Raw genomic sequence first — 22250 nt, forward strand, 5'->3', positions numbered from 1 at the left:
ATGATCCGTATAGAGCCAGCATCATGAAATATAAAAACCTAATATGGTAACATGAAAAGCGTTAACTACAGATGAATCTCCCTTTTGAACATTGATGGGGAAATTCCAAAATAGATAACTAGCAATAGAAAACTCCAGTAAATTAAAAATATATACCATGGGGAGTTCCCTGGTGGCCTAGTGGTTAGAATTCCAGGCTTTCACTGCAGAGGCCCAGGTTCAGTGCCTGGTCAGGGAACTGAAATCCCGCAAGCTGTGGGATCACACACACAGACACACACACACACACACACACACACACACACACATATATATATATATATATATATATATATATCATGGCCAAATGGATATTACCTAGGAATACTGACATGATTGAATATTCGAATATCTATTTAAATAAATTTTCATTTAAATAGATCAAAGGAGGCTATGCATATCACTGTGTTACATGCTGAAAGGGAGCTATTAAAATTCAGGTATCATCTGCAACAAAAATCCCCTTATATAGAATTATTTTCTTAATCTAGAATTCTATTTACCTACCTACCTATCAAGTCACATAAAACCAAAAACAAGCGAAATGCTTCTATGTAAAACACTGTATTGGCCTACACTGGGATTTCTCTTTTCAGTCTTTACTCATTTCCAAAGCAACCTCATCTAGTCCGAAGGCTTTAAATACTATCAAATATTGACAACTCCCAAATGTATATCTATGTATATCTTCACCCTAGCCCTCTTTGCAGAACTCCAGACTCATAATTTTTTTTTTTTTTTTGGCTATGTTGGGTCTTCATTGCTACATGCGGGCTTTCTCTAGCTGTAGCGAGTGGGGGCTATGTGGTGCACGGACCTCTCATTGCGGTGGCTTCTCTTTGTTGCAGAGCACAGGCTCTAGGCACATGGGCTTCAGTAGTTGTGGTTCGCAGGCTCTAGAGCGCAGGCTCAGTAGTTGCGGCTCACAGGATTAGTTGCTCCACGGCATGTGGGATCTTCCCAGACCAGGGCTCGAACCCATGTCCCCTGAATTGGCAGGCGGATTCTTTTTTTGCGGTATACGGGCCTCTCACTGTTGTGGCCTCTCCGGTTGCAGAGCACAGGCTCCGGACGTGCAGGCTCAGCGGCCATGGTTCACGGGCCCAGCCGCTCCGCGGCATGTGGGATCTTCCCGGACCGGGGCACGAACCCGTGTCCCCTGCATCGGCAGGCGGACTCTCAACCACTGCGCCACCAGGGAAGCCCTTTGGCAGGCGGATTCTTAACCACTGGACCTCCAGGGAAGTCCCTGTAGATGTATTTCTGATGTATTTGTGGGGGGAGGTGAGCTCTACATCCTACTACTCTGCCATCTTGATTCTCCGCCCACTTCTCTTCCTCTTCTGATCAGTAGAGCTCAGGTGTGGCAGAGCAAGATAGATACCTGTGCAGAGAGATGACCTGAAATGCAGTGTCTCAAACAGAGTGAGGAGAGTGTCTACCCAAGAATATCAGAGAGAAATGTCAGAACCTCACCTAGGCAAGGAGGGCATTTGCGTGTTGAGAGCGTCAGGGTTGGGTGGGGACATCCCAGTAGGGGAAGGGAAGCCAAGCAGGATAAGGACCACCGCACTGGGAAGGAATAGTGGCTGAGATGGGGAACTAGTTACACTCAGAGGAACTAATCAAGGGAATTCCCTGGTGGTCCAGTGGTTAGGACTCCAAGCTTCCACTGCAGGGAGCACAGGTTCAACCCCTGGTCGGGGAACTAAGATCCCACATGCCATGCGGCAGCCAAAAAAAGAAAAAGAAAAAAAAAAAAAAAAGAGGAACTAATCAAATAAGTAAACACATTATGGCTAAGGGGAACAGATTTCCCTTTCTCAGAGAAGGGATTTACACATATGGGAAGGCAGAAAACCAGAATGACCCAAGTGGTATTGGGTAGGAACTAGAGGTAAAGGAGTGAACTCATGAATTTCAATATGTGTTTTATGAATAGATTAATGAATGTGTGCAGACAAGAGACTATTTCCAACTAAGTCAGGAACGAGACAATAAGCTCCCACTGACTGTCACAATTATTATTTAACATTCTAACCGTGGGGTTCTTGGTTGTGAAGGAAACCAATTTGGGTTAACTTAAGCAAAAAGGGAATTCATTCATAGGACATTGGGCAGCTGACAGATAGGATGAGAAAGCTTTAGTTCCAAGTTTAGAAAATGGGTCAAAACCCAAGGAAACAATGGAAGGAGAATCATCGCCAAGTTTGCCGAGGGACAGCCTCGTTCAGTGCCAAGGCCATCAGAGGGAGCACAGGACCCTTCATGATGTCTTTATAAACTCTCAGTTCATTCAGACACGTGCACACTAGCCACTAGGTTTCAGGGAAAGCAAGTATCTAGCCTTCAAGTCCTTGGTGGTGGGAAGTAGAACCTCCCCCAACGATGGAATTCCCAAACAGAGAAATATAGTTCAGCTCCTCAGTGCAAACTATATTTGCACACCCTTGTTGTTCTAAGAGTGCTAGCTAAATGCAATTATAAAACAGAAGCAAATAAGAGGTTTAAATACTGGGAAGGATGTATCCTTATTATTTGCAATTAGTGTGATTATATACCTAGAACATTCAAAAAGTAACTGGAAATCTATTAGAAGCATATGATGACGCATTAAGGTGTCAAGTTATACCAGAGTTTTTCAACTTTAACACTATTGATATTTGAAACTGGACAATCCCTTGTTCTGGGGGGGGGAGAGGGAAAATGTCCTGTAGGATATTTTGCAGCATCTCTGTCTTCCACTCACTAGATGCCAGTAGCATCCCTCTCCCCGACTCAGTAAGGACAAGCAAAAATGTCTCCAGACTTTGACAAACGTCCCCTGGAGGGGGAACAAAATCACTCCCATTTGCATCCGATTAATTAATTTATAAAAGTCAATAACTTTCATCCATTAAAAAAGGACCAATGGAAAATTCTTTTTGTTCTATCTGGAGTGACATTGTGTATGGTGTGAGATAGGGATCTAATTTTACTTGTTGTTTCTTCATCAGATCTTGATTAGTGTATATAGCTTATATCTTGCCAAGTCAAAGAACTTGATAATGAGTTGTGTTTTTCTGTAAATTCTCTTGGGTTTTCTAGGTAGGGGATCCTATCATCTGTAAAAGATGACAATCTTGTATTTTCATTTCTTACTTTTACACTGCTTGTTTCAATTTCCTGTCTACCTTCCTTCCCTGGTACTTCAGGAGCAATTATAATTGTGTTAATAGAGAGACTCTGCCCCAGTGTTCATAGTAGCACTATTTACAATAGCCAACACGTGGAAGCAACATAAGTGTCCATCGACAGATAAATGGATAAAGATGTGGTATACACACACACACACACACACACACACACACACACACACACACACACAATGGAATACTACTCAGGCATAAAAAAGAATGGAATAATGCCAATTGCAGCAACATGGATGGACCTAGAGATTATTATACTAAGTAAGTCAGACAGAGAAAGACAAGTATCATGTGATATCGCTTACATGTGGAATCTAAAAAAGTGATACAAATGAATTTATTTACAAAACGGAAAGAGACCCATAGACATAGAAAACAAACTCATAGTTACCAAAGGGGAAAGGGGAGGGATAAATTAGGGGGGTGGGATTAACACATACACACCCCTATATATAAACGTGATAAACAACAGGACCTACTGTATAGCACGGGGAACTGAATTCAATATTTTGTAATAACCTATGAGGGAAAAGAGATAATTGAATCACTGTGCTGTACACCTGAAACTAACACGACATTGTAAATTGACTATACTTCAATAAAATTTTAAAAATAAAAATAGGGGCTTCCCTGGTGGCGCAGTGGTTGAGAGTCCACCTGCCGATGCAGGGGACACGGGTTCGTGCCCCGGTCCGGGAGGATCCCACATGCCGTGGAGTGGCTGGGCCCGTGAGCCATGGCCGCTGAGCCTGCACGTCTGGAGCCTGTGCTCCGCAATGGGACAGGCCACAACGGTAAGAGGCCCGCGTACCGCAGAAAAATATATAATAATAATAAAAAAAAATAGGGACTTCCCTGGCGGTCCAGTGCTTAAGACTCCGCATTCCCAGTGCAGGGGACACAGGTTCAAATCCCTGGTCAGGGAACTAAGACCCCACATGCCGCATGGCGCAGCCAAAAAAATGAAATAAAATAAAGTAAATTTAAACAAATTTTAAAAATAAAATACAATAAAAATGAAAATAAAACTTTTTCAAAAGATGAAAAATAAAATCTTAGATTCTAATCAGCTCTGTTGGGGGATCACACATGAATGAATGTTCTGTTCGGCCTGTATTGGGTCACATGCCCAAGCTATGTGTTTTGGGGGAGGGAGGAAGGGCGTTTTGCTAGAATATTCTTGTTAGAGTCACCTGGAGTGGGTGTCTCACAGGAAAGACAGGCTCTATTACCAGAGGAAGGGGAAGTGGATGGCTTGAAAAAACGGTACCCACTCCCACTCCAGTCTCCTTGAACCTCAGAACCACCTTCCCTCCGTTTTGCTGAGATGTGTAGAGTGGAGCGGCTGAAGGCTTTCACCAGATGACTAGAAGGCATGGCCCTAAGGGGAAAGAGTTAGGCTGTGCAGAAACCCTCCCTCAAAAATCACACCAACCCCCCAATCCAGGAAAGGGTTAATAGTGGGAGTAAGATTTGTCATCTTCGTCCCACCCACCACCACCACACACACCAAGGAAAGGTGGCCCTGTCCCCAGTTCCTGCAAGTCCACCAGGGCAAACTGCCACTTGGGATTATTTAACGGCACGATGGGAGTATCTGTTGCATTTGGATCCTCTGGTATTTTTGTGCTCTGCCAGTCTGGGGATCATCGCACCTGCGGGGATTAAGTGGTGCTGCAGGGGATTGTCTTGAGTTTGGAGTTTAACCCTCACATGGCAGCACTCTCTGACGGTGCTGTAGGATTATGTCCGGTTGGGGGTTGATTCCTCCCATGGAAGGCTACTCTGCTACTTGGAAGTTCTTCATAACCTGGTGCCCCCTTTTCTACAGCATTAACAAAGGAGTCCTTGATCCAGACCTACTTCAGGGCAGGTTGAAATGTCTTTCTGGCTAACAGTTCCTGTTCCAGGAATTTGGGGATGGCCTTATGAAGGGTGGGGTGTTTCTATTTTCCATTGGCTTGCTGTTCTGAAGGATATTAGGAAAGGTGGAACTTGTGTCTCAGGAGTTGATGGGAATGGTGGTCTACCTGTATCTTAAGGGGATGGGAATTATGGATGTTGGGTACCAAGGTCTGACAAGAACTGTAGTACTTGCGTGCAAACATCAGATGGGAGTGGTGGATCCCGGGGCTCAGGGGCTAACGGGAATGAATGGTGAATCCTGAGTCCCAGGGGTTTATGGGAATAGTGATCCTGAGTCTCAGGGGCTGATGGGAAAGATGGATCCTGAGTCTCAGGGGCTGATGGGAAAGATGGATCCTGAGTCTCAGGGATTTGTGGGAATTGCAGTAGCTAAGTCTTAGGTGCCAAGGGATTTGTGAACCCTGTATATCAAAGAATGATGGAAACAGTGGTTCCTGTGAGTCACTAACCAATGGTAATGGAGGCCTTATGTTTCAGGAACTAATGGGAATTATGTTCTTTCATCCCAGAGGCTTAAGCAAGTCCCAGCCTAATCCATAAACCATTTGCTTTTCATCGAACCCTCCATTCATTCATTTAGCAAACATTTTCCTGAGTCTCTGCTCTGAGCCACACCCTATGCTGAGTGATACTGAGAACAGAGATGACTCAGACCTCAATGTTGCCCTCATTGAATTCTCGGAGACAGACCCAGACATCGAGAGTTACAGCACAATGGCGGAGGGCGGGGTGGGGGGACCACTTCCCTGGCAGTCCAGTGGTGAAGACACTGCACTTCCATTGCAGGGGGTGGGAGTTCGATTCCTGGCAGGGGAACTAAGATCCCACATGCCACGTGGCGCAGCCAAAAAAAAAAAAAAGAGAGAGAGAGAAAAAAAAAAATACAATGGGATCAGGGCCAGTACCAGGAGACAGCAGGGTGACGCGGTTACTATCCTGACCTGACTGCAGGGTATCTGGGGTGAGTGTAGACTAACAGTAATTCTGGATACCAAATCAAGGTACAGGGTGTGACAAAAGGTCCTTTTATCAAACGTGAATTTGTGTGCATGACAAGTCCAACCTCTGCTGGAGAGCAATCCCAGGTGAGCTGCACATTTTCCCAGAGGCAGCCCATCTCCAAAGAAAGGGCATAGAACTTGGAGCCAGAGAGGCGTGGGTTCGAATCCTAGCTCTGCCATTCACTTTGTGAGCTTGGGTAACTCACTCTTCAGAACTCAGTTCCCTCATCCTTACATGAAGATAAAACAGTTCCTAAAAATAAGACTGCTGTGTTAACTGAATGACATAATGTATAACAAATACCCAGCCCAGGGCTTGTCCCTAAGTAGATATTCAATAAAAGGTATGGTTGCATCATTATTATTCCTATCATTAGTAATTAATGACAAAATTTAAAGGCCCTAGAAGTATTTATCAAATATCTGGGTTCAGCAGCTTAAGAGCATTGTAAGAAATCAGTTCTTTAAAAAGCCCAGTAATTTGAATATTCATAAGCATTAGTTTCTTTATGTAAAAAAAAACCCCTCCTACTTGATTGAATAAGTAGGGCTGAATAAATTTATACAATGGAATACTATATAGCCGCTAAAATGAACGAGGTACCTCTATAAGCTGTGTAGATATAGGAGGATCTTCAGGATATAGTGTTAAAAAAAAAAAGCAAAGATAGAATAATATGATCCCACCTGGGGACAAAAAAGGCGGGGTGGTATAACATATGTGTGTAAATGTATAGACTTTCTCTGGAAAGATACACAAGAAACTGGTAAGCATAAGCTGTCCCCAGAGAGAAGTGGGTGGCCAGGGACAGGGCGGGAGGAAACTGCATTTTTCACCGTCTGAGCTCCAGAACGCTATACCCACCACATGTCTTCCCTAAATGTCCTCTGGCCTTTAATGTCGACGAGGTCCCAAGCTGCACACAGCATCTTCCCTCTCCTGTCCTCCCTTCTTCCTCTTGGTTCCCCATCTGGAACTCCTGCCCCTCAGTTTCAGGGCCAGACTTCCGGCTGTTGTATCTTCTTCACCTCTTCCATCACGCCCCTCACGTTCTCTGCCCCACCACCCCCTCTGGGTCCCCAGGGTCCCAGCCCCTGATCAAGCGTCCTCCTCCCCAGCCTCCCAGCCTCCAGTAGTCTCTCCCCCTCATCTCATCCCCCACGGCCCTCAGAGGGGTGTTTCTGACACCCAGCTCTGACCCTGTCCCTTCCCTTGCTCACAGCCCTCCAAGGATCCGGGTCACCCTCACGGGAAAGTTCCCAGCCCGGCCTTCCGAGCGAAGAGGAACCTGGCCCCGCCCACCACCTCGGCCTCCTCTTCCAGGCTCCTGGGCTCCCGTCAGACCTGACTGCCTGCCCTTCCCCCAGAATGGCCCCTGGTTTCCTGCCTTTGGGTCTCCGCTTGAGCTGTGCCCTCTGCCTGGAACGCCCTTACTGCTGTCTCTCTCTCCCTCTCTCTCTCAACAATTCAGATCTAACTTCTCCCAGGTCTTGGAGGTCACAACCACGGCCTTCCCTGGAGGTTCTTTCCTCCCACAGACGCTGGGTCCTCCCTCTGTCAAACCCCGACCGCCCTGAATTGGAACTGTCTGCGTCTGGGTCTGTCTCCTCCGTAAGACTGTGAGCTCCGTCTGCAAGGGCAGATCTGGGTCTGATTCACCCTTCTCTCCCCAGTGGGTGGGTGGGTGGGTGGAGAGCCCGAAGCCGAGGGAGGGGAAGGAGGCTGGGAGAGCAGGAAAGGGGAGAGAGAAGAGGGGGGAGAGGAGCAGACCCTGATTGGGGGGGGTTGATGTAAGGAGAAAGAGAGAGACGCGGAGACGAGACAGAGGGGAACGCACAGGGCCAGGAGGAGGCAGGCGGGCAAAGAGAAGGAAAGGGAGGAGAGGTGGAGGGGACGAGAGAAAGCCGAGAGAGAGGAGAGAACCGGCCCCGGCCGAGGGAGGAGGGAGGAGGGAGGAGTGCGAGCGCTGCCGGCTCTGCAGCCTCCCGGCCCCTTTTGTCCCTTCCCTCCTCCCTGCGTCACGCTCCCCGGCCCGGCCTCTCCTCCCTGCTCCCTCCCCCGCCCCGCTCCTCCTCCCCGGGGCTGGATGGAATTTTTTCCCCTGGACCGGGGCCAGCTCCGGGGCGGGGGGGTGGCGGGGGGGGGAAGCCAAGCCGGACTGGGCCTGGCGATGGGGAGGGGCCGGGGCGGGGGCCCCCTGGGGAGGGGGCTGGTCCGGCGGGGTCCCGGGCGGGGGAGCCGGGCCCGCAGAGCCGGGAGGAGGCGCAGGCCGGAGGGAATCGGGGAGGAGGGAAGGAGGATGGCGGGGACGCCGGGAGGAAGAGGAGAGGCCGTCGGGCGGCGGAGGCGGGGAGAGGATGGAGAGCTGTCGGCGGCGGCGGGGCCCGGCTCAGCCCGGCCCGGGCGCTGCCCACCGAGACCCCTTCCCCCCGACGCTGGAGCTGCGGAGCCGTGAGTCTGCGGAGAGGGAGGGGGATGGGGCCCGGGACCCGAACTCCAGGGTCCCTAGGGGGAGGAGGCAGCCGGGGGCCTGGATTTCTGGGTTCTTGGAGGAGGAGGGGGCTGGGAACCCAGACTCCTGAATCCTTGGAGGAGGGGACTGGGGGCCTGGATTCCGGGATCCAGGAGGAGGAGCGGGCGGGGAACACCTCCTGGTTTCCATTGGGAGGAGAGAGATGGGGCTGGGGTAGCTGGGTTCGGAGCTGGAGCCGACTAGGGCGAGATGCCCTCCCGCGCCCTCAGGGGAGGTGGAGGGAGAGAGTCTGGCTTTGGAGGTGCCTGTGGCAACGGAAGGGTTAACGTCTGGCTGGAGGGGAGGGGGAGGGGCAGGGAAGGGGCTGCGGGGCTTTGAGGGGTCAAGGGTGAGCCGTGCAAGTGGGAGGGGGCTGCAGAGGAGTGGGGGAGGCTGTCTGGGCTGCCAGACAGGCCAGGGTCAGCGGCGGGGGCAGGGGATGTCTGGCGGAGGAGAGGCCCAGCATCCAGGCTCCCCTGGGGACCCGGGATTCCAGGCCCCAGCCCCCTCCTCCCTTAGACCTGGGAGTCCGCGACCCAGCCCCCTCCCTCAGAATTCCAGAGTGCGAACCCCTAGCCCCCTTTACCCCAAGATCCAGGAGTCTGGGCCTCCAACCTCTCCTCCCCTCAGACCTGGGGCTCCACGTTCCATCCCCCGCTCTCCACGAAAGCCCGGTGTTCGGGCCCCCAGCCCCTTCCTGCCCAGAACCCAGGAGTCCCCACCTCCTCTTTAGCCCCAGCTGGAGTCCAGCCCTCTGGGGGTTAAGGGGGCGGGGCCAACTGGTTGCCATGGTGCCAGACTGTTTGGGTCTGCTCTCTGACCCTTGGGGGCTCCCCAGGGTCTGCAGAGAGGGGGAGGGGGACCCAGACCTGGGGGAAGTCCAGCGCCAACCTTTTCCCCAAATCCGGCCTATGGGCCCAGGGAGTTCGGGCCTCCACCAAGGCCTTGTCCAGTGACCTTGAACAAGTCCTGACCCTTCTCTCTGGGCCTCAGTTTTCCCGAGGAGAAATGTGTGGGAGGAGTGGGGAGATGCTCAGGTCCTGCAAATCTTTAAGATTCTCAGCTTCCCCTCTGCTCTCACCCCCCTCCTCAGGCCCCAGGCAGCCCCGGGGCATGCTGGGAACCCAGGCCTGGGCTCTGGGCCAGGTTGTTGGGTGGGGGGGCGGCGGGGGCAGCCTCCTCCCTTCCCCTTCCTCCCCACCTTGGCCTGACTCTCGCCCCCGCCTGAGGGTCTGGGAGGTTGGGAAGGAGGGAAGGGGAATGAGAGCTGGGACCGTAGACCCGTCTCTGGCCCCTTCCTCCCCCCTTGCGGCCTCCGCCCCCTTCCCGCCTCTCCTCCCCCTCCTCAGTAGGTCGCTACCCCGGCCCTGGGCCCCTTCTCCAGCCACCCCAGCTCCAGACCTGGCTCCGAGCTGCTGCGAGGGGGAGGGAGAGAGGGAAGGAGAAAGGGGGAGAGAGAGAGAGAAGGGGAGGGAGGGAAGGAAGGAGAGAGACCTAGGAGGGAGGGAGGGAGAAAGGGAGAGAGAAAAGGAGAGAGACAGAGACAGAGGGATGGAGAGAAGGCGGGCAGCGAGAGGGAGGCAAACAGGAAAAAGGGGGAGAGGAGAGTGAGACAGGGAAATTGAGGGAGAGAGAGAAGGAGAGGGACAAAGACGGGGTGGCAGGGAGAAGAGGAGGGTGAAAGACAGAAGGGAAAGGAAAAGAAAGAGAAAAGAGAAAGGAGAGAGAACCAGGAGGCGGGGAGAGGAGAGAGAGAGGACTGAGCAAGGAGAAGGCCGAGCTGAGGGGGAGGGTGGGCAACGCAGAGCGGGGAGAAGCGTGCAGAGGCTGGAGGAAATGGAGACCAGGTAAGACGGAGACTGAGCCAGCGGCAACACGGCAGGATGGGGAGAGAGAACCAGAAAGATGGAGATGGAGCCGGAGACAGTGAGAGCAAGACAGACGAGCGCTGGACAGAGGCGGAGGCTCTCGGGTGCACAGACTCAGCCCAGGGGTGGGGAAGCGTTGGTGCTGGTCCCGCCACCTTGCGGGCCTGGCCCCTCCCACTCACCAGCTGACTGGGGCTCAGCCTTCCCACCTGCAAAATGGGGGTGCTGATGGCACCTTGAGCCCCTGCCTGCCACATGACAGAGGCCTGGGGCGGTATCAGCGCTCAAGGATCCTAGCTGTCAGTGTTGTGCATGATGAGAGGCCAAAGGAAGGGAGGAGAGAGGGGAAAAAATACCCAGAAAGGCATGACGGTTTTGTATCCCGTGGGCGGTCTCCACACCGGTCCTGGATTTCTGAATCTGACAGGTAGGTAGGGAACTGTCTTGTCCAAGGGACCAAACTCCAAAACAGGTGAGGTTCCCTCTGACCCGGGATCCAGGAAGCCAGGCTGTGTCTTCTCCAAGGAGGCAGGCCTGGCCGGACTCCCAGGTCTGAGGGAGGGGGCTGGGGGGCCTGGCTTCCTGGGTCCCCAGTGGAGAAGGGGGCTGTGGACTTGGACTTCTGAATCTGGGGGAGGAGAGGAGGCTAGGGGGCCTGGATTGCGGGGACCTGTGGGGAGGAAGGGGCCTGGGGCCTGAATTCTTGGGTCCCTGGTGAGGAAGGGGCCGAGGGGCTGACTCCTGGGTTCCTTGGGGAGGAGGGGGCCGGGGGCCCGCATTCCTGGGTCCTGGCACCCACCCGTAGAACCGACCTTGCGGGGCCTTCGCCGCACACAAGCTCGTGTCTGTGGGTCCGTGTCGGGGGCTCACCATCGCGGCTGGGGCCTCCCCGGCCCTCCCCGCCCTCCCTGGCCCCCGTCTGTCCGTCCAGTCCATCCGTCTGTCTGTCCACCTGCCGCGCCCCCCGGGCTGAGGTAGGAGGTTGTATAGTTGAGGAGGACACCCACGGAGATCACTATACGGCCTCCTAGCTTTCCCCAGGCTGCGCCCTGCACGGGACGGCCCGGCGGGGACCCCTGACCCCGGTCCCCTGCCCCACCCCGCCAGGCTGGGGAGAGGGGCTGCCGCAGGGATCGTGGGAGGAGAGGCTGGGCTGTTCCTCGTGTCCTCGTCCCTACATTCCTTCCTGCCCCTTCCCTCAAAGAGTTTCTCTCCCATCAAGATATCTCTGTTTTGCTTCCTCTCTGTCTCTCCATCTCCACTGGGTCTGTGCACAGTGACCTCTGAGACCCTGTCTCCATCTGTCTCTTATGGTGCTTTCTGGGTCTCTGACGCTCCCCATGTCTCTCCATGGCTTGGTTTCTGTCTTTCGGGCCCTCACGGTGTCTCTGTGCCATGTCCATTTCTGCTGCACCCCACTACCACACCCCAGGGCTTGGCGGGCCCCCGCACACCGTACTGCCGGCCTCTGGGTCCCTGAGACCCTTTAACCTGTGAGGACGTCCAGGGTCACAGGTGAGGTTCTTGGGAGCCTGGCATCCGGCCCAGCCATCAGCCTGGGGTCCGACCCCTGACCCCTGACCCAACACACCCTTCCTCCCTGAAAACCCTGGAACCTGACATTGGACTGGAGACTGCAACCTGACCTCTGACCCTGTATCTTGAGCCCCTCCCCCACACCACTGTGACCTCACAAAAGTCTCCAGCTTCTCCACAGGCTGAGACCCTCCGCTATGGCCCTTCTGGCCGCAGGGAGCGCTGTGCCGTCCGCCCTGGTGGCCCTCACGGTCTTCCGGGCCTCCGCCTGGGCCTGTCTCCTCTGCTTCACGTCTTACAATGAGCGCCTCCAAATCTGCCAGATCTTCGTCGGCTTGGAGAGCCCCAACCTCGAGAAGTGTGAGGAGGCCTTAACAGATGCCTTTAAGGGCCTCCAGGACACTGAAATCAGTGAGGAGACACCCCACATCCTCCAGGGCCCCGAGGGGGCATGTGGAGGGAGGGACCAGAGAGGCCTGGAGAGACTGAGGGGAACAAAGGCTCAGAGACGGGAGGATGGAGACTTCGCGGGGGCCAGAGACTCAGAGACGGGAGGACAGAGGCTTTGCAGGGGCCAGAGACGGGAGGACAGAGGCTTTGCGGGGACCAGAGGCTCAGAGACGGGAAGACAGAGGCTTTGCGGGGGCCAGAGGCTCAGAGACGGGAGGACAGAGGCTTTGCGGGGGCCAGAGACGGGAGGACAGAGGCTTTGCGGGGGCCAGAGACTCAGAGACGGGAGGACAGAGACTTTGCAGGGGCCAGAGACGGGAGGACAGAGACTTTGCGGGGGCCAGAGGCTCAGAGACGGGAGGACAGAGACTTTGCGGGGGCCAGAGACGGGAGGACAGAGACTTTGCGGGGGCCAGAGGCTCAGAGACGGGAGGACAGAGGCTTTGCGGGGGCCAGAGGCTCAGAGACGGGAGGACAGAGGCTTTGCAGGGGCCAGAGGCTCAGAGAGAGGCAGAGGAAGGTCCACTTTGGGGATGTGGTGTTGGGGAACCGCTTCGCCCCAGCTCCTGCCTCCGACCCCCAGACTACGAGGAAAGGAGCCATCTGCACGACGCCTTCACCCAGATGACCCACTCCCTGCAGGAGGTGGCCGCCGCCCAGGGTGAGTGGGGCGGGGCCAGCAGCGGCGGGAGATGTGGGCTTGGAGCCCCCAGGAGATGGATGTTTGTGCGGGGAAAGCCCAGAACTCGACAGCGATCTCGGAGGAGGTGACGCTTGGAAGCTGAGGGAGCTGGGCAGCCTTGTCGGGGAGAGGAGATGGGCAGGGGCTGGTGGAGACAGTGCAGAAGTAACTTAGAGTCTCAAGCCAGCTGGGATCAGGGAGATGTGCGTTCTGACCTCACTGTGTGGCTTGCCCTCTTCCTGGCTATGAGATTCTGGATACATCATGGCCCCCCCGCCCCCCCGGGCCTCAACTTACCCATCTGAGAGATGGGACAATCTCCTTGCCTCCCAGGGTGGCCTCAGAGCTCAGTGAGAGGCAGGGCTCCCCCAGTGAGACAGACTTCAGGGAAGAGATCTTCCTCTAGGATAAAACACACATATTCCCTACAGTTAACAAAGTAATTCCACATTTTTGACATGTGAGGCTATTAGGGGGCCGGAAGACAGGTAGGAACAGGGAGAGAGAGGATGATTCAGGTGACAGCTGTGAAGGGAGACAGGCACACGTGACAACCTTGGGGTGGGTGAGACACACACTCTAGAGAAACACATGCATGTGCCGGTGGGGAGGGACCTCAGGGCTGGGGCGACCCTTGCGGCCGAAGGGCAGCATGAGCAGTGATTGCAGCAGGCCACTGTGGTCACGTGACACAGGATCCCCCACCCCCACCCCCATGCCCGCAGTGTGCTGGAGACTGGGGGTGGGAGCGCTCACTGCTTTGCAGCATAAACTGGCCACGTCAGTGGTCTGGGGGCTCTGCACTTATTTCTGCATCTTAGCTGTTACTTCTTTCGCTTCCTGCTCTTGCCACGGAGCTTCTTTGACAAAGATCCCTAAACGTGAGGAGGTTCCCATCTATCCAGGGGGCTCCCGGGGGGTCCAGCATGGAGAAGACTTCAGCTGCGGATCCCCCACCCCCAAAGGGAGAGCTGAGGAACTCAGAGCTGACTGGGGAGGAGGGAGGAAGATTCCAGGAGATGCCTGTTCTCCCCGGTTTAGGCCAACTTGTCACACAAGGTTTTGAAAAGAGCAGAAACAAGTCCAGCTCTGAATGTAGAAGACCCTGGCGAGGGCTGTGTGTGGGACCGACTGGAGCAGGGGAGAGAGTGGAGGCTGGGAGGCCTGGGTGGAGGCTGCTGTGAAGGAGGCCAGAGCTGGGGTGGGGACTGTGAAGGTGGAGAAGAGGGAATCGGGTAGAGAGAGTCAAGGGCAGGGGGGATGGGGCTTGGATCTGATGAGCTGTTCAGGAAAAGGGGAAGAGGAGGATTAGGGGCCGTGTCCAGGGTCTGCCTCCATGCCTGAGGGGGCAGTGGGTCATCCCTGAGACCGGGAGCCTGGGAGGAAGAGCAGGGGTGGGGGCAGATGGCCAGCTGGGCGAGGATGTAATGACTGCGAGGGGCCTGGGGGACATCCAGGGTTCAGCTGGGAGTCAGGGAGACTTGACACTCTGTCCTGAAGGAGCAGGGCTGTGAGCCGGGGAAGGGCAGGGTCAGCTCTGCGTGTAGGAAGATCCTCTGGGGCCACATGGAGGACGGACTGGAGGGAGATTGGAGGCTGGGAGAAGCTGGTACTCCACAGATATTTATTGAATGTGCCAGGAACACCACCAGGGACACAGCTGTGACCAAAACTGCAAGCCACCTGCCCTCAGGTTGCTTATGTTGATTATTAAACATAACAAGTGAAATGCCATTGATGTCAGTTGGTGATCTGTGCTGTGGAGGAAAACAGAAGGGGAACAGAATGGGGTGGCCATTGGGGTGATCAGGAGAGTTGCAAATGAGAAGGTCCAATTGAGCAAAGACTGGAATGAGGGGACAGTGAGAGCCGTGCAGATAACCTGGGGAGAGAGCTTCCAGGCAGAGGGGAGAGCCAGTGCAAAGGCCCTGGGGCCAGTGGTTCTCTAGCCCCACAGTGTATGTCAGACTCTCCTGGGAGCTTATTAAAATGCAGACTCCTGGGCCCCTCCCTCTGTTTCTGAGCAGTAGGTCTGAGGTGGGGCCCAGAAATGGACATTGCTAACAAGTTCCCAGGAGCTGCTGCTGCTGTTCTAGGGACACACTTTGAGAACCACTATGGTGGGCCCTTGGTCTGACCTTAGCCAAGGTGGCTCCTCTTTCCAGCTTATACTCAATGACCATCACTTTAGCCAGTCTCTTCGGCTTTGCTCTTGATATGGGGAAGCCATTGGAAGATTTTAAGGAAGGAGGGGGTCTGACTAAGGCCACGTGGGTCAAGGGCAGAAGCAGAGAGACCAGTGAGGTCAGTGGTGGTTCGGACCAGACGCGGTGGTTCAGGTGGGCCCAGACCAACCTGCCCCTTATATGGAAGATGCTGTGTTTTGTTTATGTATTTTTTTGCTGGCCACGCGGTGTGGCATGCGGGATCTTAGTTCCCTGAACAGGGATCGAACCCGTGCCCCCTGCAGTGGAAGCTCAGAGTCTAAACCACTGGACCACCAGTGAAGTCCTGGCAGAGTTACTTGTTAATTATCTTCCTAAAGGATATCCTTGTATCAGCCCTAGGAGGTGGAGTTTTATAGCCCCATTTTCCAGATGGGCAAGTTGGGGCTCAGCTAGACAGGGAGGATGGACCCAGGAGATGTCTGGACCAGACATATATGGGGTGAGGGGTATGGGGAGAATCGAGGATGACTCCCGGGTCTCTCCCAAATGGAGGACCTGAGAGATGGACGTGCTGACTCAGAGTGGCTCCCGGTGGTGGCAGGTGACACTGTTAGTGCATATAAACCATGGAATGGATAATATGGTGTCAAGGAGGGCAGTGTATGTACCACAGGTAGTGGTCGCATGTGGAGGCTCTGGAGTTGGACCACCTGGGTTCAAATCTAGCTATGTGACCTTGGGCTGCCTTCCTAACCTCTCTGTGCCTTGGTTTCCCCATCTCAAACTTGGGGATGGTAATACCAGTAGTTGACCCTTCTATGACACGGTGTGCCAGGCACCATTCCAAGCACTTAGAGACATTATCCCACATGGTCATTAAATGGTACCTGGCACATAGTTTGGAAGGGGAATGCTTTTATGTTGTATGACATTAAATCCTCCCCGCCAACCCTGTGAGGTAGACGCCAATATTGTCCCGTTTTATGAACGAGGAAACTGAGGATCAGGAAGGTTAAATACTTGGCCGAGGTCACATAGGGAGGAGGATGTGTGATGGCTAGCTCAGGTGTGCGACAGGTGTGCTTATCATCGGAAGAGACAGGACTCAAACCCAGATGATCAGAAACAGTTGAAGTTCCTAATGAAGCACCTCTTTTGGGGGAGACTTTGTAACATCCACCCGTGCCCCCTTGTGGTTCAGTTGATATAGCCCCTGCCCCTTGGCCTCTCTGGTTATTTCACTCCATCCCTACTTTACTCCCATGCTTCTCCCCTGCCCCATGGCTGACTTGGTGTATCCCTTCCCCGTGAGTCATTTGGTTTGGTCCACAGATATTCCTTAGATGCCTCCTCCAACATCCTGGCCTCTCATTTGAGCACCCGACTCAGACCACATCCTCCCGACCATCCTGCCATCTCCAGACCACATGCCTGCCTTGTGGCCAAGGAGAGACCACTAAGTCCTTGACCCCTCATTTTGAACCTGCTTCCTGGCTTCAGCGCCCCCTCCAGCTTCTACCCAATGATCATCACTTCAGCCAGTCTCTTGCCAATATTCTCAATTCCGTCCTGTTTTGTATGGTTTTAAATTGCAGAGAAACCTGCACTGGCTTAAGTAAGCTAGAAGTTTATTTCTCCCCTAAAAAATAAGTCTTGAGTTAGGCACTTAAGGCTAGTATGGCAGCTCCATTTTCCTGGGAACCCAAGCCCCTTCCAGCTTTCTGCCTTACCATCTTAGGGTATACCCCCTTATCCTCATGGTCCTTTATAACTGCTAGAGTGCCAGCCATCAAATCTAAGTTTCAGGCAACAGGATGGAGGAAGGGGAAGGGGTCAATAATATGTCACCATTTCTCTCTTAAGCCTGCTTTCTGTAACTCACACATGACATTTGCACTTAATCGCAGGGAGCAGAAGTTGGTCATATGATCACAGCTAAGTCACATGACCACAACTAGCTGCAAGGGAGGTTCGGAAATGCCGTCTTTTAGCTGAAGCCAGGAAGGGTGCTTTCTCAGCTAAAATGCAGTATTATGTTACTAAAGAGAAAATGGATATTTTGAGGCAACTGGCAATCCCTGTGTATTTGTTTGCTAGGGCTGCTGTAACAAAATACCACAGACCGGGTGGCTTAAATAACAGAAATTTATTTGTTCACAATTTTGGAGGCTAGAAGTCCAAAATCAAGGAGTCAGTGTCAGCAGGGTTGGTTTCCTCTGAGGCCTCTCCCCTTGGCTTGTAGATGACTGGCTTCCCTCTGTGTCTGTGTCCAAATTTCCTATTCTTCTAAGGACATCAGTCATATTGGATTAAGGCCCATCCTAAAGACCTCATTTTAACCTAATTACCTCCTTAAGACTCTATCTCCAAGTACAGTTACATTCTGGAGGACTGGGGGTTAGGACTTCAACATATGAATTTGGGAGGGAGACAATTCAGCCCATAGGACCCTGCCACGTTTCTTGATTTCCAAAACCGCCTCCACCTGTAAATCATTCCACCCATCCACTTTGAAAAAGCCCCAAAATATTATAGCTTGGAGGCCATTTCAGTGGTCAAAACTCAAACATCCACAAGGACAGAGAACATAAAAAGAGTGAGGGACTTCCCTGGTGGTTAGGACTCCACGCTTCCACTGCAGGGGGCACAGGTTCGATACCTGGTCGGGGAACTAAGATCCCACATGGTGCCATGTAGCATGGCCAAAAAAAAAATAAAATAAAATAAAGAAGAGAAAGAAAAGGAAGGGGAAAAAAAGGAGTGAAAGAGGGATAGAAATGAAGAGGCTGGGAGCTCTGTAAAAGTGGGTGTGTGCCCTGTCTGAAGGGGGAGGCTGCTGCTACGCTCCGGCTAACTGCTGCCTCATGGAAATACGGTCTCTCTTACAGCTCTTCCAAGTTTCTTAAAGGGATGCCAAACATTTTATGTGACTTTTCCCAAATTTTATATGATGGCAACTGGTTCATTTTAAAAAACACTTTCCAGGCCAAATATACCACATCCAAAGGATTGGGGTCACTGCCTCCAGCTGTGGTCTCCATTCCAGTTGGATCCTGGAATTCATTCTACACATACTTATTTCTAAGACTCAGGGCCCTCTCCTGGGTTCTGAGGACATAGCACTAAGAGACAGACTTAAATGATCACTATGTATATATAAAATATGTATTTGCGGGCTTCCCTGGTGGCGCAGCGGTTGAGAGTCCGCCTGCCGATGCAGGAGACACGGCTTCGTGCCCCGGTCCGGGAAGATCCCACATGCCGCGGAGCGGCTGGGCCCGTGAGCCGTGGCCGCTGAGCCTGCGCGTCCGGAGCCTGTGCTCCGCAACGGGAGAGGCCACAGCAGTGAGAGGCCCGCGTACCGGGAAAAAAAAAAAAAATGTATTTGCAAACTGGTGAGAGCTATAATGGAATGAATGCAGCACTATTAGAGACAAAAATAGGGGACTGGATTAGATTATACTTGTCAGGGAAAGCCTCTAAGGAGGTGGCACAAGGTGTGACATGAAGGATGAGTAGGAGTAGGGGTAGAGATGTGCTGGAAACTGAAGGCGGCACGTGCAAAGGCCCTGAAGTGCCAGAGAATATGGTTCTTTTCATATTAGGGGAAACGAAAGGTGGGTATTCGGGATGGAATAGAGAGGGAGAGTAAGCCAGACCATAGAGCCTCGGAGGCCTTGGAAGACATGTGACCTTTATCCTCCCCTTTCCCCTCAATAGATAACACAGATGATGCTGAGGGGTTCCGTCAGAGAGGTTAGTCCAGAGTCAGCAGGAGGAAGGAGGTTTGGGGATCTGTCAGCCTTTGGGGTAGACAGGGTAGGAGGATGTGGCCTATACCAGAGACATGGGGGTGGAGAGGGGTTGGGGGAGGGGCACAGGCACGATGACAGCGAGTTCTGTCAAGCTCGGCCAGCCTTGGGGAAGGGTCTTTACTACAAGGACTCCCTCTACCCTCCAGGGTCCTTTCAGGTTGCCTTTCCTCATGCCGCGGAGAAAATGCAGAAGATTATATTACAGCTTAAAGAAGGTAAAATAGACCATCTCCTTCCCCCAGGGACAGACAATTAGAAAACCCCACTCCCGAGACCCCCATCTGCTCCCTTCAGCGCACACCCCTGGCCCGATCTCTGAGCCGAGCTTCCCTTGGTGGGTCACTCGGGACACAGCCTCTTCCTCTGCTTGGACCACTCTGGGTCCGGCCCCGCCCCTCCGACGGAAGGTTATCTCTAGCTGGAACGCTTCTTAGGACGGTCCTGTCCCAGATTAGCCCGGGCCTCTTCCTGGATCTCTGTGTCTGGCCCTGTGCACTCTGAAAGGTTTCCTTTCCAACCGGGCCGCCTTAGGGGCTACTTCCAGCCCGACCACACCTCTAACTGGGCCCCCTAGTTAGACTTTGTCCCCTCTGAGCATCGCCCAGGATCTAAGCCCGCCCCGTTTGACGGAATACACCGGAACTGGCCCTGCTTCCTTGGTGAGAGCAGCAGGCCTGCCGCCCTTTTCCCCCCACCCCGTCTTAGACGCTAGCAGCAGGCCTGTGCCTGACCTCTTAATGGAATGCTGCAGGCCTGGCCCCGCCTACAGGTGGAATGCTGCAGGCTTGGCCCCGCCCCCTAGGTGGACCGCGTCAGGCCTGGCTCTGTCCTCTTGGAGGAATGCATCCGGCCCAGAAACGTTTCCTCTAGGGGAACTTCAGGTGGGCATCTGCCGCGACTTCCAGGATAGTAACGCTTGCTTTCTCTCCGCAGTCCAGGCCTGCATCCGTCCCTGCGGTAAGCACATCATTCAGAGCTCAGAATTGCGGGGGAAGCGGGGTGGTAGGGGTCGAAACCTGGGACAAATGGGAGAGGACGGGTGGGCCTCTGATCCGAAGGGGGCCAATACGAGCCCCGGGGAAAAGTAAGTAAACCAGGTATTGTTCACGAACCTCATAAAAGGCGGGTCCGAAAACCAAAGCAAACCAATAGGGATCCTAGAGGCTGGAGCGTGGTGAGAGCTGGCCAATGAGCACAGGGAAGGCGGGGCCCAGATTCTGTCTGGCAGGTAGAATCCAAGGAGGTTAAATAGACCTTAAGGTGGCCGAAGGGACCCGGACTGGAGGAGGCAGATGGAGTCCAGATCCAGCGTTCCCGTCCCATAGGACTCCAGGAGGTCGCCCGGCGTTTCCGCTGCCGAGGATGCTACTCTACGGTCTGCGACCTCCCGTTAGACTGCCCAGGTGAGGGGCGTGGCCTTGAAGGGCAAGAAACCTGAAAAACTGGAAGAGGGAGCTGAGTGCGGAGGAGGCGTGGTCTGGGGGCGGGGCCGGACGTGGGCGGGCCGAGGCGGTGATGAGGACTTGTCTTCAGTTCAGGACTTGACGGTGACTCGGGGTCATCAGGCTATGTTCTTTTGCACTGTGAACTTCCAGCTGCCTAAGGAAGAGATCACCTATTCCTGGAAGTTCGCAGGAGGTGTGAGTCGGGGAGGGTCCAGCATGAAGACAGGAGGCGGGTTATGCTTTACTAGAGGATGGGGAGTCAGGATGCAGAGGGTGGGACTCGGTCTAGATTCAGACTTCGTGCAAGGGGAGGGTCTCGGCATTTAAGGGTAAGGGGCAAGCTCACAATGCAGAACCAGAGCTCAGGGGTGGGTTATCCGTAGTTTTCGGCGCGAGAGCAAATACTAGGCCCAAGAGGCGGAGTCAAGACTTAGGAGGCGGGACTATGCGTGAAAGATCGGCGAATAAGAGCTGAGGGTGGGGCCAGGGCTCAGAAAGTCGTGGTCTAGCTCGGGGGCGGGGCTTTACGTTGTGGTTTGGCGAGTCGGGGCGGAGAGAATCTCTTCTGGGCTCGGGGCTGGGGGCCCTCCTCCTCTCGCCGCTCCAGCCCAAGCGTCCCGCAGCTCCGGACTCAGGACCTGTCCTACTTCCGAGAGATACCAAGGGCCCGAGGATACCTGGCTCGGATCCGGCCGGTGCAGCCCATGCACCGCGGGACCTTCTCTTGCGTGATCACACACGACCAGCGGCCCCTGGCGCGGCTCTACTTCTTTCTGAACGGTGCGGGCGGGGCGGAGCTGCGCGGCAGGGGCGGGGCTACGTGAGGGGTGGGGCTCGTGCCCGGCTGACGTGCGCGTCCCCGCAGTGACAGGTCCGCCACCGCGCGGGGAGACTGAGCTCCAGGTCTCTTTTCGGGAAGTGTTGCGCTGGACGCCACGGGAGGGGGAGATGATCGAACCCTGGACGCCCAGCCTGGGCGAGCTGCTGGCCAGGCCCGAGGCTCTAACGCCGGGCAATCAGTGCCTGCTCGCGGCCGCTGTGGCCTTAGCCTCAGCCAGTGCGACCGTGCTGGCGTGGTGAGTCCCTGGGACCCCAGAATCCCAGCATCTGGCTCTCCGTTCCCAGACCCAAGAGTCTGGGTCCCCAGCCCCTCCTCCCTCAGATCCAGAAGTCTGAGTCGCCAGACCCTCTTAGGAGTCCAGGCCCCCACCCCGTCCTTCCTCAGACCAGGAGTCATAACCCCCAACCCCTATTTTCTCAGATCTAAGAGTCCAAGCCCTATCACCACCTTTGGGACCTAGGCTCCAGGACCCAGATTTCTGGTCCCCAGCCTCTCCCACACACACACGAACATATCCTTTTTTCCCCAGGATGTTTTTTCGATGGTACTGCAGCGGCGACTAACAAAGCTATCTTTTTTATCCTATTTCCATCCCTAAAATAAAGAATCTATTTCAGCTCTCTAGATTCTTTCATCTTCGAAGGTGGTCACTACTAACTTAGGAGGAAGAGCGGCACACCCCAAAGATGCCCAGGTGCCCATGCCCCCATAACGACGGTAATAGGCGCAGCTGTCGCAGTGCAGGGTCCTGTAATGAGGCGTTAGGTGCAAGCCCAGA

At 54.1% G+C, this 22250-nt stretch overlaps 1 protein-coding gene across 6 annotated transcripts; it reads left to right on the forward strand.

Annotated features, from left to right (window-relative positions):
• Nucleotides 1–8526: 8526 nt before the first annotated feature.
• Nucleotides 8527–22096, forward strand: SPACA6 (sperm acrosome associated 6). Of its 6 annotated transcripts, XM_049703511.1 has the most exons (9): nucleotides 8527–12482; nucleotides 13105–13182; nucleotides 19333–19401; nucleotides 20120–20143; nucleotides 20512–20589; nucleotides 20720–20824; nucleotides 21049–21053; nucleotides 21255–21411; nucleotides 21497–22096. In XM_049703511.1, exons 1-9 carry the CDS (start codon nucleotides 12269–12271, stop codon nucleotides 21709–21711), a joined length of 945 nt encoding a protein of 314 aa, XP_049559468.1. In that variant the 5' UTR covers nucleotides 8527–12268; the 3' UTR covers nucleotides 21712–22096. The 6 variants fall into 6 exon arrangements, 4 of the variants coding, with proteins under 4 accessions (XP_049559468.1, XP_049559467.1, XP_049559465.1 ...); XR_007474314.1 differs by having other exon boundaries at nucleotides 12442–13182; nucleotides 20720–21411; XR_007474315.1 differs by having other exon boundaries at nucleotides 12442–13182; nucleotides 20720–21411; nucleotides 22002–22096.
• Nucleotides 22097–22250: the final 154 nt, after the last annotated feature.

The sequence above is a fragment of the Orcinus orca genome, chromosome 20 (assembly GCF_937001465.1).
Source record: "Orcinus orca chromosome 20, mOrcOrc1.1, whole genome shotgun sequence".
In the NCBI taxonomy this organism is placed as follows: domain Eukaryota; kingdom Metazoa; phylum Chordata; class Mammalia; order Artiodactyla; family Delphinidae; genus Orcinus; species Orcinus orca.